Source organism: Ustilago hordei (genome assembly GCF_900519145.1).
Source record: "Ustilago hordei strain Uho2 genome assembly, contig: UHO2_contig_15, whole genome shotgun sequence".
NCBI classification, from domain to species: Eukaryota; Fungi; Basidiomycota; class Ustilaginomycetes; order Ustilaginales; family Ustilaginaceae; genus Ustilago; species Ustilago hordei.
Window position 1 is genome coordinate 187136 of NW_024545281.1, and position 15191 is coordinate 202326.

The 15191-nt window shown below is 50.3% G+C and overlaps 4 protein-coding genes across 4 annotated transcripts; 3 read left to right on the forward strand and 1 right to left on the reverse strand.

The window, feature by feature from the left end:
• Positions 1–272: 272 nt before the first annotated feature.
• UHO2_05738 (uncharacterized protein) lies at positions 273–2048 on the forward strand (the record flags this gene model as incomplete). The annotated part of the gene is made up of 1 exon (XM_041558637.1): positions 273–2048. One exon carries the CDS (start codon positions 273–275, stop codon positions 2046–2048), a length of 1776 nt encoding a protein of 591 aa, XP_041414571.1.
• A 772-nt stretch (positions 2049–2820) lies between these two features.
• Positions 2821–3805, forward strand: UHO2_05739 (uncharacterized protein; the record flags this gene model as incomplete). The annotated part of the gene is made up of 5 exons (XM_041558638.1): positions 2821–2895; positions 3000–3299; positions 3384–3585; positions 3655–3685; positions 3775–3805. The coding sequence occupies 5 exons, from the start codon at positions 2821–2823 to the stop codon at positions 3803–3805; spliced, it is 639 nt and encodes a 212-aa protein (XP_041414572.1).
• A 7037-nt stretch (positions 3806–10842) lies between these two features.
• UHO2_05740 (uncharacterized protein) lies at positions 10843–13271 on the forward strand (the record flags this gene model as incomplete). The annotated part of the gene is made up of 2 exons (XM_041558639.1): positions 10843–11889; positions 11949–13271. 2 exons carry the CDS (start codon positions 10843–10845, stop codon positions 13269–13271), a joined length of 2370 nt encoding a protein of 789 aa, XP_041414573.1.
• Positions 13272–13932: 661 nt separating this feature from the next.
• Positions 13933–14970, reverse strand: UHO2_05741 (putative MAK16 protein; the record flags this gene model as incomplete). Its single annotated transcript, XM_041558640.1, has 1 exon — positions 13933–14970. The coding sequence occupies one exon, from the start codon at positions 14968–14970 to the stop codon at positions 13933–13935; it is 1038 nt and encodes a 345-aa protein (XP_041414574.1).
• Positions 14971–15191: the final 221 nt, after the last annotated feature.

Sequence of the window (15191 nt, forward strand, 5' to 3'; positions counted from 1 at the left end):
TCGCCCTCGTTCTCATCCTCTCGTCACCATTGGCAGGTCTCGCCGATCCTCTTCTCCACGATCCTCTTTCATCCTCTTCTCTATCTCTCCCCTTATCTCAGCCCCACCCCTCCCTTCGGATCCGTATCCTCGACTCTATCCACCTGTCTCGCCCCACTACAACAATCAACACACAGCCCAGGTCGGCTGCATCTTGACGTTCTTTACACCATCGCCTTCTGCACACACACACAAACATCTTTGTGTCACTTGCACTCCTTCCTTCGCCCATCATGACGCTCAACACTCGCAGTCACATGCATCACCACTACCATCATCATCATCAACAACAACAACAACAACAACAGCGCATCATCAAGCGTCAGTCTGCCTCCACCATCGACAACTCGGCCAAATGCCTTGCTGGTGGTCTCTACGTCGCTCCTGCCTCCGGTCAGCAAGTCCAAGTGACCAACGTCACCGATATTCGTTGGGATCAATCCTGTCTTGACAACACCGTCTCCAAGATCGACATCTATGTCTACTCGCCGTCGATGCCCAACCAGTTCCTTCCCATCCACGTCTTTCAGGGTATTCCCAAGTCTCAACAGCTATACGAGACAAAGCTTGATCCTCGTTGGTGGGGTCGTGATCTCAGCCACAACTCTTCCGTGCCTGTCTCGTTCAACATTGTCCCCGCCGGTAACGAGCCTTGGGATTCGGGTAACCCTATGGGCCCCACTTTCACTGCCAACTACGACGTCCCCAACCAGGGTGCTTCCAAAGCCGAGTCCTTCTTCGGCAAGCTCTCCAACTCGGTCAAGACTGCTTTCCTCGAAAATGGTCACCTCACACCTGCTGGTAAGACCGCCGCGATCGTCTGTCCTCTTGTTCTTTTCGCCGTCGCTTTCGGTCTCTTGATCCGACGTCTCCACATCAAGCGTCACAACAAGACCGTCGACTGGGCTGATCACATGGACAAGCGCATGAGCAGGATTTCCGTCGACTGGACCAGCGGTGGTGACGGTTCTGCCGGCCCCCTCCCGGCTACTCGTCCTGCCTCGTTTATGTCGCGCCCTTCGCGTGACTTGGACGGCAACTACGCTGGCGCCCGTGTGCCCCGTCGGATGGAGGACATCACCCCCGTCTACGCTTCCGAAGCCGAGATGCGCGAGGCTATGCCCCGTGGTCTCTCCATGTACGAGGAGGGCAACCGCACTTGGCGTATCTCTTTTGCCGATACTACTCGTGGTGACCGTGTCTCGCGCATCAGCCATGCCAACTCAAGCGATGCTCATGGTCCTAACTCGTCTCACTTGGCTCGCATCGGTCAACAGGCCAACGCCCGCCGTTCGCAACTCGTCGATTCGTACTATGACCCCGATGCGCCTGCCGTTCCTCAACTCAATCCTCGTTACCGCCCTAGTCAGGACCACCGTCGTTCTCAGTTCTCGGATGGTCTCGTCTACGCTGAAGCCGACGAGATGCGTGAGCCTGAAGAAGAAGATGATGATGATGATGTGCTCATGAGTCCTACTCAGAACCAAGGTCCTCGTCCTCTCGGTGCCAAGGATGTTGACCGTATGCGACAAAGCCTGGACGCCAACGGCAAGCTTTCGAACCAAGATGACGACGTCGTCAAGCGCAACTCGATGCTCGCTTACCCTGCCTTGAGTATGCTTCAGTCCGGACGAGAAGGCAGTGAGGGGGAGGATATGTTTGAACAATACCCCAACCAAGCTCGTCGCACCTCCAACGGCAGTCAGCACTCCTACTTGGACCACCAACACTACCAGCACCCGACCGGCCGTGTTTCGGCACAGACTGGCATGGCACCTCCTTCCAACTTTGCTTCGCCCGATGAAGCAATGAAGCACTACGCTTCGCTTCGTGCTGGCGCCAACTCGGCTATGGGCGAGTCGCCAAATGTGCAAAGCTCTAGGTCCTTGTACACGCCAGATGCTGCTGCTAATCACCGAGGTCACCAGAGCGTTGCAGGTTCATCGCTCAACGAAGAAGAGGTGGTCGGCTACAATGAGATGATTGACCACGGCAACCAGTCTCGTTAAGCGTATCACTTGGTTTTGGTTTGGTTTCTGTTTCTCTTTCTGTTTTGGGTTTGGTTTCGGTTTCGGTTCTTTAATGTTTTCCTTTCTTTTGTTTCCTCACTCTTGCTTTCTTGTCTCTAGCTCGGCTTCTACTTCTTCTGGAACGCTGCGGCTCCCTTTTTGTTGTCTTTGATTCTTGCATTGCGATGTAGATGTAAGACTCGGCAAAAGACTAGGCAAGCTGCTGTGCTAGCTTTGCCGTCTGACTCGTACTCTGCCCCGCCCATCGAGCTTTGTCCTCAGGCCCGCTTTTGTCTCTTGCGCTAGTAGCAGGTGGAAAGCGTAGCTGCTCACACCACTCTCCTTGCCTGTTGTCTCGGTTGTGTTGATTCTTATTAGTAGAAATGCGAATCGTCTTGGTTGCAAGGTATGGGTGCCTTTGCTGTAGTCTAGTCAAGTGGAGGACGAGTGTCGACGGCCACCTCTTCTGTCGTGCGAAAAAAGCAGGTCCATGGTCAGGCACTCTGCCACATTTTCACGCTGAACTTCTGGCGTGTGAGGAATTGTGAGAGTTGTGGAGGCGCCAAAGCCAAAGTCCGGTTGAAAATCAGAGAGACTTTAACCGGACACACCAGACACACCAGACACTATCCTTACAACATACACCAGAAAGCAACACCCAAAGAGAGAGAGAGAGCAGATCGCTGCTAAACCTCGATACATACCTCCCATCTCCGCCATCGCACCATAAGGCATCCTCTCCGGATCCTATCAGACGCGAGCACTGGCCAGCATGTCTGACCTCGAAAAGCGTCTCACGCAGATTGCGTTGAACCCTGCATACCATGACATCTTTACCGTCCTCAAGGTAAGTCTACCAACTGCCTAAGCCGGCTTGATGCTGTTACATGGACATGCTCATTCACTCTTTCCTTCCACGCTGCTCACACAACTCTTGCGATCCGAGTCTAGGGTCTTCGCAATGGCATAGTCTACGGAGCCAAGATTCGTTTCCCTCACGCATTAGTAATGACTTTGCTCTTTGGTCGAGGTACACGTCGCGAAAAACTCTCGTTCGTCCTTCGTGCTACCCGCATGCATGCTCTTAATCTCGGCCGTTTCACAGCGCTGTACAAGTTTCTATCCATCGCTCTCCGACGAACTTACGAAGCATGCGGTGGGAAAGGTGCCGTTCCCAAGTGGCATAGCTTTCTGGCAGGTTTGGTTGCCGGTAACATTTTGTTCGGCGAACGAACTCCTGTTAATGAACAGGTAAGTCCCAATGCTCGCCACCTCCAAGATAAGTGTGCCAATACATCACTCACCTTTCTTTCGTGCCTATTGGCGAGATGTCAGATTGTATTGTATACAAGTTCAAGGGTTATGGCTAGTTTCTTGCCCAGGGCCGAAACTCGGAAAGATTGGCCAGCAGGCAAGCCTAAGCCTCCTCAGAAGGCATGGTTTGCAGCTTATGCGACAATCACTTGGGGTGTCGTCATGTTTTTGCACGAATATAGGAGGGAGACGCTGCAGTCGGGCATGGTTAATAGTATGGATTGTAAGTATCACTTTCGCTTTTGCCTAGGCTTGATGAAACGGTTGCTGACACAATTGCTGCTCCCTACAGATCTCTACCACAATGCTGAGAAATGGGATAGGTAGGTAGTTCCCCCTGCTATTCATTCTATCCTTGCATACCGAGCTCTTGCTGACCTGAACTCTTTCTTTCTTGGCTATGACTGAACAGCTTGCGCAACTTGTTCTGGCACAACAAATAGACAACTTGCTGTCTTGATCCTCTCTTTGCTGCTTCCATCGGTCCGTCCTTGTCACCCTTGTTCGGTCGCAATGCATTCCCCTTTCGTCTCTGGCATGCTTTCCCATTCTGCTTAGTGTCTCCACTGTCCGTGCTTCGTGTTGCTTGTGTATGGTCTACACGATCAACCAGGCACCCGAGCTTCATCAGTGTTGCCTAACCCACCCTAACATCCTCTTGACATTTCTCCACAGTTGTTCTGGCAGTCTGCTACACCTACAAGCTCCACAACTCAGACCAAAAGCATGCCTGTGCTGTCTCAATCTCATTCTACAAGCACTCCTGGCATCTGCATGTCATGGGCCGGGGTGCGCAGAACGAGGAAAGACCGAAGTTCATATGAAGGTAGCACAGGAATCGTGGAATTGGGTAGATTGTAGGAGCTGTGACAGAGTTCACCAAGATCGGCAGTAGAATCAGCTCTATGGCAGATCGCAGCGAAATCGGCATGAGCATCATCGATATCACGAATTCCACCAGAATCTGCAGCAAGCGAGATTGTGTGGCAGATTCCACAGAGATCAGTAGTAAGGATGTCCATATGATGATTCACATGCAAGAGGGACCGAGCTCAGTGACACATGGTCAGTTACCACTCAGGGGCCCACAGGACAGGAGTAAAGGAGAACCATCGCCAGTCAAAGGAAGGAGAGCTGTGTAAAAGACACTGGCAAGAGGGACATGAAGAGGAGGAGCAGTGTTGATGAAGTCAACACAGCTCAGGAAAGACAGGAGGGACAAGGCTCAATATGGAGGAGGGGCCTCTTTGGAGATCCCTGTACAGTACTCGACAAAGAGGGTACTCTCTGGAGAGAGAGAGCAGGAGCAGTGTCGCTGGCGATGCTGCGAAGAGATATATAGTCATACCTTCTCGTCACAAATGGTTGAGTAGATCCTCATCCACTCTATACACCATAACAACTAATATTACCTCAAGCAAATAAGTATCATTAGTTCACAGTCAGCATAGTAGTAATCAATAGATTGCTCCTCATCGAAGCACATGTGTTGTATCACCATTTCCTGATGTCTGAAGGCAGTTCATAGCAAACCAGCAGTCCAGATAACAATAGAACTGAAGGCAGTTGTCCACTGTGGCCTGGGGATCACCTCAAGTGCTAGTTGACACACTGGACACTTGTGTTGATGTCATCAATCCATACTCACACCAGACCATTGGTGTCAACATCAAGTTCACTTAGAGTCGTATTGTATTTTGATCATGCCAAGCTACCTCTGGATGGAGTGTCCACAGTGGTCAGTCGAAATCTGTCATAACATCAATACAACTACAGATTCCAATGAGAAAAGCGACAGAGAAGGCTCTGTCGCATATTTCACTGGGAAATGTAATACCATTAGCACTGTCGCATAACTCGACAGAATCGGTGATAGTATCAATACTACTACAGATCTCAGGTTTCAGGCACATGACTGCTGACACTGCACTTCCTGTCCAACTTGAGCCTCTGGATCTGCCACAGGCAAGAAGAACTTCACATGGTCAGCTGCTGACATTCTTCACCTCATCACAATCATCTACAACAGCAAGTCCTACTAGCACACTCTGCTGCCATCTTGAGAATTGGCTGAGAGCAATCAAGCCCTCAAACTTCACAAACATCCCATTTTTCAGGAGATCTTCAAGTTGATTTTCCCAGGTGCATCTGTCAAGCCCAATCACATCAAGGCCAAGCTGAGGTGGCTGCAAGAGACATACTACAAGGAGAAGAAGAAGCTTTCACTCACTCAAGCTGGTACACTGCTGGAGGACATGGATGCATCCAACCCAGTCAGTCTTTGCAATCTTACTTGCAACAACATGCTTGAATGCTAATTCTATTGCAAATGGCCAATTCTACACCAATCCCACAGCACTCATCACCACTCCCAGTCTCAACTTCACCAGCTTTGATGAGGCTGATATGCCCTCCTATGGCTCAGCTGACATACCCATGGATCTTTCTGGCAGTGAGCCATATGATCACAGTGCTCACAGCCATGCTTTGCCTCCTATTCTTGCCTTGATGGATCCCACCAACCCCCCAGCTGCCATTATGCATCAATCAATCATAGGATGTATCATGGACTTGTTTGCATGTCCCCTGAAGCGTTCAACAATCTCGCGATTCAACTCCAGCAAACAGAAGCTTTCCAGTGGAACTACAGCAGCTCAGGTGTGATGTGTCACAGGGTCTGTGCAGAAGACCCTGTACATGCATGCATGTGCAGCATGCACATGAAAATGCGAAAACAGTTGGATTGCTTAGTTACAACCATTTTCAGTAAAAACGGTTGTAATGAGTTAGTTTGACCAGTTTAGCCATGCAAACTGCAATAAGGGGCTTGGAAACACATAGGAGCATGTGGGAAAGTTACCACACAGGGAAATGGTAGCATACAGGACAAGGAGGAGGACAATGGACGAGCTCACAAGGGTGGGAAGGGAACAATAGAAGCATCCACATGAACAGTGGCATTCACAAGACAAGGGAACTGTGTCAAGGGGACCATCACATTGTTCAGGAGTAAGAGGAGCAGTGTCAAAGGGATCGACACTGTTCTAGGAGAGGGAGCAGCATCACAAAGGAAGTGTTTACACATCTAGGAGGAGCAGGAGCAGTGTTGTGGGCAACACTGCACAAACACATATATACATTCATTCCATCATAGCATACAAGTGGATCCCTATCCACTCTATCTACTACTTATCGCATTCTTTACTTTGTTCCATACCGTGCAATTGCAGAGCATTGCAGGTTATTGTCATGGGACCGGATGGATGTGCAGGAAGAACTGGACTCATATGAAGAGATCTTGTGCAAACATCATGTATTGGGCAAAAATAGAGTTCTGGCAGAGTTCAGTGAGATCAGTAGGACCAATGGCTCTATGACAAAACTCATCAAGATTGGTATGAACATGGGTCTTACTACAGGAGTCAGTAGAATCAGCAGTACCACACTCACTACAACAGGCCTCATGGGAATTGGTTTGAGAGAGACCTCTCTTGCCAATACAGCAAGAGGATGACAACAAACAAGGGAAAGGTCACCACTGTCAGGGGTCTCGCGCCTGAAACCCAGGTCGGTCTGTCGAGATACTCGGTGACTATCAAACTGTGCGACAGCTATTGTCTCGGTATCGGTGACTATCAAGTTGTGCAGTGACAGCAGGTGGCGTTTGTTGTATATACTATTGTAGGTTTCGGCTGACCTCTGTGGACACTCCGTTCAGGGGTAGCTCGGCATGATCAATATCAATGCTATGATGACACCAAGGTCTGGTGTGAGTGTTGATGATGATGAGGTTGATGGTGTCAGTGATAAGGTCAGTGAGTGTTGATGGTAATGAGGTTGATGGTGTTGGTGATAAGGTTGGTGGCATCAACACGAGTGTCCAGTGTGTTGACTTGATGTTTGAAGTGATCCCCAGACTGCAGTGGACTACTGCCTTCGGTTCTATCTATATCCGGACTGCTGACCTGCTATGGGTCGCCTTCGGACATCAGGTAGTGGTGATACAACACACACACTATGATGAGGAGCAACCTTGATAGATTGCTGCTATGCTGACTGAAATTAATATATACTTATGCTGAAGTGATAACTAGTTATGATGTGTGTGTAGAGTGGATGAGGATCCACTCGACCTTTGATGATGAGAAAGCATGGTTATATACCTCTTCACAGCATCGCCAGCGATGCTGCTCCTGCTCTCTCTCCAGAGAGTACCTTCTTCATCGAGTACTGCTCAGGGGCCTCTCCTGCTTGGCACCCCTGTGCCTCTTGAGCTGTGTCGACTCCTTCGACACTGCTCCTTCTCCTCATGACCTGGTGTCGACTCCTTCAACACTGCTCCTTCTCCTTTGATCAGTGACAGTTCCTTTGGCTCTTGTCTCTCGAGCCCCTGAGTGGTAACCATCTGCATGCTCCTTGAGCTTGGTCCTCTTCGTGGCTGTGCCTGCTCCTTGAGCTTGGTCCTCCTCATGGCTGTGCTTGGCCCTCCTTTGCATGTGGGTCCGTAGGAGTCCATGGTCTCCATGGAGACTGCACTACGACCATGCTCTCTACTGATCTCGACTAGATCTTCAATACCTGTTGAACCCGTGACCCTCCTGCTTCTTGAGCATCCAGGCCCATGACACCTCTTTGACACAGCTCTTCCTCCTCATGACCTGTATGCCAGTGTCAGTGACACAGCTCTCCTTCCTCCTAACCAGTGACTGTTCTCCTGACTCTTATCTTGTGAACCCCTGAGTGGTAACCAGCTACATGTTTCTGAGCTTGGTCCCCATCTTGGCAGAGCTTGGTCCTCCTCACATGTGAATTCATCATACAAACATCCTTGTCACTGATCTCTGTGGAAACTGCTATATGACCTCTCCTACTACTGATCTTGGTGGGATTCGTGATATCATCCTTGTTCATGCAGATCTTGATGGGATCTGTCATAGAACTGTTTCTACTACAGATCTCAATGAATTCTGCTGCAAATCCCACAATCTGCCCAATTCCTCGATTCCTGTGCTCCCTTCATATGAGTTGATGGATCTTCTTACTTCTTGTGCATCCGGTCCCATGACATCGTTATCCAGACTGCTGGTTTGCTATGAACTGCCTTCAGACATCAGTGAGCAGTGATACAACACACATGCTACAATGGAAGCAATCTACTTGATTGCGACTGTGCTGACTGAAACTAATGTATACTTATGCTTAAAGTGATAACTAGTAATGTATGGTGTAGAGTGGATAGCAATCCACTCCCTTGCTAGGACAGAGAACATGGTTATATACCTTCCTTGCAATGTCACCTGCGACACTGCTCATCCTCCTCATCCCTCCTATGTTCTCCATCCACCTTGTGATGCCACTCATTGGCACCACTTCCTTGCCTTCTCTGGATGGATGGCCTCTGGCTGCTTCATCTCTGTCAGGGGCCAGTGCCACTTCATCTGGGTGGCAACTTGCACCCTTTCATCACTTCCTTGTCCTTGGCACCCACCTTCTTTTGCTGATTTCATCACTGCAGGGCCCCTGCCTCATCTGATGGTGTCCCCTCCTTGTTCAGTGACCTCTTCTTGCCATATTGGCAATGGGGTGCCTCTCTGACCAATTCTCATGAGATCTGTTGTACTCAGTGTGATATTACAATTCCCACTGAACCCTGTAGTAACAACTTTGTTCCTACTGATCCTGATGAGTTATGCCATAGAGGCATTTCTACTACTGATCTCAGCAAACTCTTCCTTAAGCTCTTGCTTAGCCTGATCCTGCAATTTCTGCACTCCTTCATATGACTTCACTTCTTCCTGCCTCCTGTGCATCTGGCTCCTATGACAGCATGTTGACCTCTTTGACACTGCTCCTCCTCCTCATGGGTTATTCCCCAGTCTCGTTAACACAGCTCTCCCTCCTCCTAACCAGTGACCATTTTCTGATCCCTTATCATGTGAATTGCTTGATTGTGTGCCAGACCTTATTGTCATGCTCCCTGATCATGTGGTTGCCCCTGTGGCTGTGAGCATTTCCTCCTGAGTGGTAACCATCTGTGTGATACTGAGCTTGGTCCTCCTGAGTGGTAACCATCTGTGTGATACTGAGCTTGGTCCTCTTCCTTGCATGTGATTGTTTTCTGTATGCCACCCTCACCTTCTAGTGCCAGGAATGCCCTAACCCAATCCTCCTGTTGCTTCCTTGTGACAAGCAACCCATTCTGTGCCAATGGGGCTTTGTTTAGCATGTTTTTGGTAAAACATACTGAATAGGCTTGTTCTGATCAATCCCAGTGAGATTAAACAAAACCCCAGGTTGCAGTTGATCTTGCAAATTATATGTGCAACTAACCTGATCAGATCATTGCCCTCTGGTTCAAATTTCGTGCAAAAACGCGGGGGGCTTTTAAAAAGGCGAAAAACTTTGATAGTGACCTTTTGTTTAGAAGAGAAAGAAAGAAGCTTAGTCGAACCTCTTATCTCGCACGAGAAACGGCGAATTTTCTTTCTCGGTAACTGGGATGTGAAGGGAGAGGTTCGGTTGTGTTCTCGGGCGAACTTTGATGTGCTGGCAATCTCAGCAATCTGGGTGCGGTTCATGTGCGGGCCCTGAGGTGGATTGACATTGTAGACGGCGGGGGCAACTGACAATGGTATGGTGAGATGGATGAGTGTAGAGGCAAGGAAAAAGCCATGGGCTCCAGCTAGGATGCCGGTTTCATGATTGGGAATGCTTATACGAGAGAGGGTCAGAGGAATGCCAATAAAGCTAGGCGTATCATCAAGTCAAGAGGCTCAAGCGTGAATGTAGCATGTCGATCCAAGCGCAGGCTTCTGTGTCAAGCCTGCCGGTCGATAGGTAGGAGGGGTCACAAGACCCTTGTGTGGATGCTTAGTGTCGCTTGCCTGTGCGTTGCAATGATAACAACAATGAAGAAAGAGCGAGAGAGGAGAGGATGCGCCAAAACAACAAGCTCGTCGCAAGAGAGAGCATGTCTCTCTGCCTCTCGACATTGGTCGCCTGCTCTTCTCTTCCGCCGTATGCTGGATACCCCTGTCTTTGAGGCATTCCAGCTAGATCCAAGGCGCTTGGGCAGTGGTAATGTGATTCTTGTGTCCCCTTTCTTTGTCCTCGTCGTTTGCTAGCTGTTGCTTCCGCTGCTGTCTGTCGATCCCACTTGCAATCTCGCCACCATCTCCATCCTGCTCTCTTTCCCCATCCTGCCCTCTTTCTCTCTCCCTTTACTTTTCTCCCTGCACTACACCATCTCTTACCCAGTTCGACGTTCACGGCCGGCACGTGGGATCTCGTTCTTACCTCCCTCCCTTCCCCCCTTCCCCCCTTCCCCCCTTCCCCCCTTTCCCCCTCCCCCTTCTAGACGGCATCAGTATCACACTCTCTTGTTATAACATCTATCGCTTTTTGTCGTTGGCGATCATCCTCTGAACACCAACCTCAGCAGCACATCTTTGTGTTGCGAAGCAGATAGCATTTAGTCTTCATGTCCCTCCCCAACCAAAACGCTCCTCGTGTGCGCCGTCACAAGCGTCGCATCAATGATGACGGTTCTGATCTCGCTCTTGCTGTTCGATCTTTTGTCGACTCTCAGCAGCCTGCTGATGAGCAAGACCTTTTCGCTCGGCAGGCAGATGGTGCGAACCATATCGGTCCCGGTCGTGGTGTTAGCGCTCCCCCCATGGGCGGTGGATTCGGTGATGACCATGACACCGACTCCACTACCAACGCTGATGCTGACGCTGATGCCGACGCTGATGCCGCTACTTCTACCACCACCCGTGGCGCCGGCATGGTTCGCCCTACTCCTACTGTCACCACCCCAACTTTGACTAGAAACCTGTTCCCCCCCATCACTACCACCACCACCAGCGCCGCCGCTGTCACCACTTCCTCATCTCAAGGCTTCCTCGATGGTATTCTAGACTCTATCTTTGACCCCACCACCACCTCTTCCAGCACTCGCGCCACTTCCACTTCCAGCTCCTCCTTCTCCTCCACCACCGCCACCTCGTCGTCGAGCACAAGGTCGAGCTCCACCAGCAGTGCCTCTTCTTCGGTTAGTAGCCCTTCTCAGTCTCCTTCTAGCACAACACAGCAATCCGACGCGCAAGAAACTTTGACTCGAAACAACAACAATAACAACAACAACAACAACAACAACAACAACAACAACAACAACAACAACGATGATGATGATGATGATGATGATGATGATGATACAGATGAGAATGATTCTACCTCGATTGGTGTTCTGCTAAATATGCCCCTTGGCCCCATGTTATCGCTTAGTCTGTTTCCCTGTTGCTCCATGCGCTTGGTCGCAAAGATCGTTTCATCGCCCGACAATGGCGCTTTACTCCTTGATATCACTAGCTTCTCACTCACCAACAACACCACATCTCAGCTCAGATCATCTGCAGCCCGAGGCTCCCGCCCTCCAGATCAAGAACGCCTCCTCGACCCATCCTACCTCGGATTGCTCGAGGCACTCAGCTCTCTTCTACCTTGCTTTGCATCACATAGCAACATGGTATACTGACAGTTCTTACCCCCTCTTCTCGCTCGCTTGTGTGTTTGCTTTGTTTGCAGTCCCGCACGCCCATCGTCCCGATCACAGCCACCGCCGTTGTCACCTCGACCCCAACCGCCTCCATTGCCGCCTCCACCGCCTCCTCCACCCCGAAATCCACCGCCTCCTCCGCCGGCCCGATCATCGGCATCGTCGCCGGCTCTCTCGTCGGAGTTGTTGTTCTCTCCGGCCTCGTCGGTTTCCTCTTTAAGAAATACCGCAACAAAGAGGACCCCTACGAAGCCAACCCGTTTGACCGCGATGCATTCCAACGTCACTCGACCATGATCCCCGATCGCTTTGACTCGGACGATGGCCATGGCGGTAGCCCGGGCGCAGGTGCAATCGGCTCTGAAATGTCCGAGCACTACCAGCAGTACAACAACTACGCTCCTCACTACGAATCCGGTATTTCCGCTGGCGCTGCAGGTGCGGTTGCCGGTATGGCCTACAACGAGAGCGGTGCACCTCGCCCACCTCGCCCACCTACCATGTTCGCAAAACACGCTGCAGGTGTGCAACAAAACGCTGGTCCCCAAGTAGGAGGATACTACAAGGACGGCGAGTATTCGATGCCGGTAGAGGACTACCATGCACCACCTAATGCTGCTTTTGCTAACAACCACCACGAGCAGGCTTACTTGGATCAGCCCGGTTTTGGCGGGCAGGCACAGAGGAGTGTCTCTCCTGCGCCGCAATTGCCACCTTTGGCTGCGTTCGGTGGGGATCCCTACAGTATTGCAGGTGTAGGTAGAGGTCAAGGGCAGCCAAATGTTGCTAATCCCTATGCCCACTTGGATCGATCGCTTGCTCCTCAACCTGCATTCGCTCCGGGTGCGCTTGTTCGCAATCACACAGCTGGAAGCAACTCGCTCTCGTCCCGTGATGAGAGCGCTGATCAACGTCATGCGTCCATTTCTGCTGCTGAAGCGCTTGCTGCCGGTTTGGCTCATCAGTCCAGCTTGAACCACTCAGCTAATCCTCAACCTGGCCAAAAGGGAGAGTATGCTACTGCAGCAAGACGTGGTACCAGCCAAGGCACAAGTGCAACTCCTGACCTTGCCAACGTTCAACAGACATACGCTCAGGACCCTCGAAACCCTTTCGAAGCTCAACATGAACAGCAGCAGCAACACTACCACCAACAGCAACAGCAGCACCAACAGCAACAGCAGCAACAGCAACAGCAACAGCAACAGCAACAGCAACAGCAACAGCAACAACAGCAACCGGGATTGCAAGTAAGGAATCTAGTTCCTAACACTTCTTCTGCTGGTCAGAGACCTATCTCGAATGCAAGCTCCTTTGCTGATCCTGAAGATGCCTACGGCGGTGTTTACTAAACCATCTCCCTGCACAATATTCCCATCGAGGTGCTCGTCAAGAGATGGAGGAGGACGGCTATCACGTTGATTTCCCTTTCGCTTTCGTCTATCCCCCCTATCGCTCTTTTATCCTTCTCTTTCCCACGGATCGTCTGCTGTGTTCTCTAGTTTTCCTTGCTTCTGGAATCCTACATATTTCCACTCAAAGCTTGCCTGATTCTGCCCCCGTCGACCTTCCGAGCGAGGGTTAGCTTACCACTCGTCCCAAGTTCGCAAGCTGCCGTACACTTGCTTTTGCGCTTATGAACAGCCAAACTTATCTCTCACGTCAGTCTTGCAACGATTCTCATCCTCAAGACCGACGGAGGCAATGGCAGCACTCCAAGATTGGCATGCCTCAAAGGTGAGAAAAGGATGGAGCAGGAAAGATAAACAAACTATCAAGTTGACAGTTGAAAGGATGATGCGAGGCTAGAGTACACGATGGATAGATGCGAGGTTGAGGTGAGAAAAGGATGGAGCAGGAAAGATAAACAGACTATCAAGTCGACAGTTGAAAGGATGGTGCGAGGATAGAGTACACGATGGATAGATGCGAGGAAAGCCGAGCTATGGCAGCGACACAGAATTGCGTCTGAGAGCAATAGGTTGAGAGCAATAGGTTGAGATGATGAGGCGATTACCAATTTGCCAAAGCGTCGTTGGTAAGAGGTTCAGTCTCCTCCTCGTACTCGATTTCGATCTGTGGTCCTTTCTTACCGCCCTTGTTCTTGGTCGGTGCTGGAGCTTTCTTGGTTGGTGCTGGAGCTTTTCGCTTCTTGGCTCTCTTTCCATCTTGCTCGCCGTCTTCATCGCTTGCCGCCTCCTCCTGCTCATCATCATCATCATCGTCTGAGTCATGCGCATCGCTGTCAAACAGGATCGAGTTAGCATCGCTATCATCTAGGACGAGATCTTCGAAATCATCCTCACTCTGTTCATCGTCATCATGATCGCTTACAAATTCCCTCTGGCCAATGCCCTCCTCTTGTTCGATTTCTTGCCCCATCAATCGATCCATCTCGTCCAAGTCCTCTTCGAGCTCCTCTTGGCTCTCTTCATCTTGCAACTCTACTCCTTGGCTCTTATTTCGATTCTCGAGTACTTGCATCCAGACATGTTCGTTGACATTGAGGGGTGCATCACCGTAGGCACCACTCTTTAGACGCTCTAATAGTTCCTTTTCGATCGACTTTTCGAGTCGGGCAGCTTTGATGGCTTTCATTTCTCTCCTTTGTTCTCTGCTCTGTGTCTTTTTGTTAATGGCTACCAGCTGCGGTTGTTCTTCTTGCTTCAACTTTATCCTTCTCAACTTGATCAGATACTGGGTGATCTTGGTCAAACGCTGTTTGGCCTTGTGGGTGATGAACTTGGGCCAATAGATAAGCTCTTTATCAATCTGCTCCAATGCTCGAGTGTAGTTGTTGGATAATTTAATCCTTTCCCATTGCCTCTTGGGTGAATGTGCTCGCTCGGCAGTTTTGATGTAAAGATAGACGATGCCCTCGCGTTCGCGGACGGTAGCGTAGCGTGAGTTTGCGAGAGGACAGGACTGACGATTACAGAGACCGGTGAGGTTGTATTCATTACGACAGAAGGTAGAGTGGCTTTTGGACTTGATCTTGTAAGAGCAGAATTCGTGGCCGATGATGGTCCATATTACATCGTCGGACTGCATTTTGACGGGAGACGGGTTAGCCAAGGGCTTTGCCGATTGGGGGTGTGAAGAGATGTCGATGCTTAGAGGTGAGCAGCTGATAGCCAGACAAGATGAGAGGCACCTTCGCTAGAGTGCTGAATAGAAGAGAGATTCCTTTGTGGGGCTTAGAGTGTATGAGAGGTGATGGAAGGGATGCAGGAGTGCTGTTCGACAAGCTTTCTCCTTGTCCAAAATTTCAC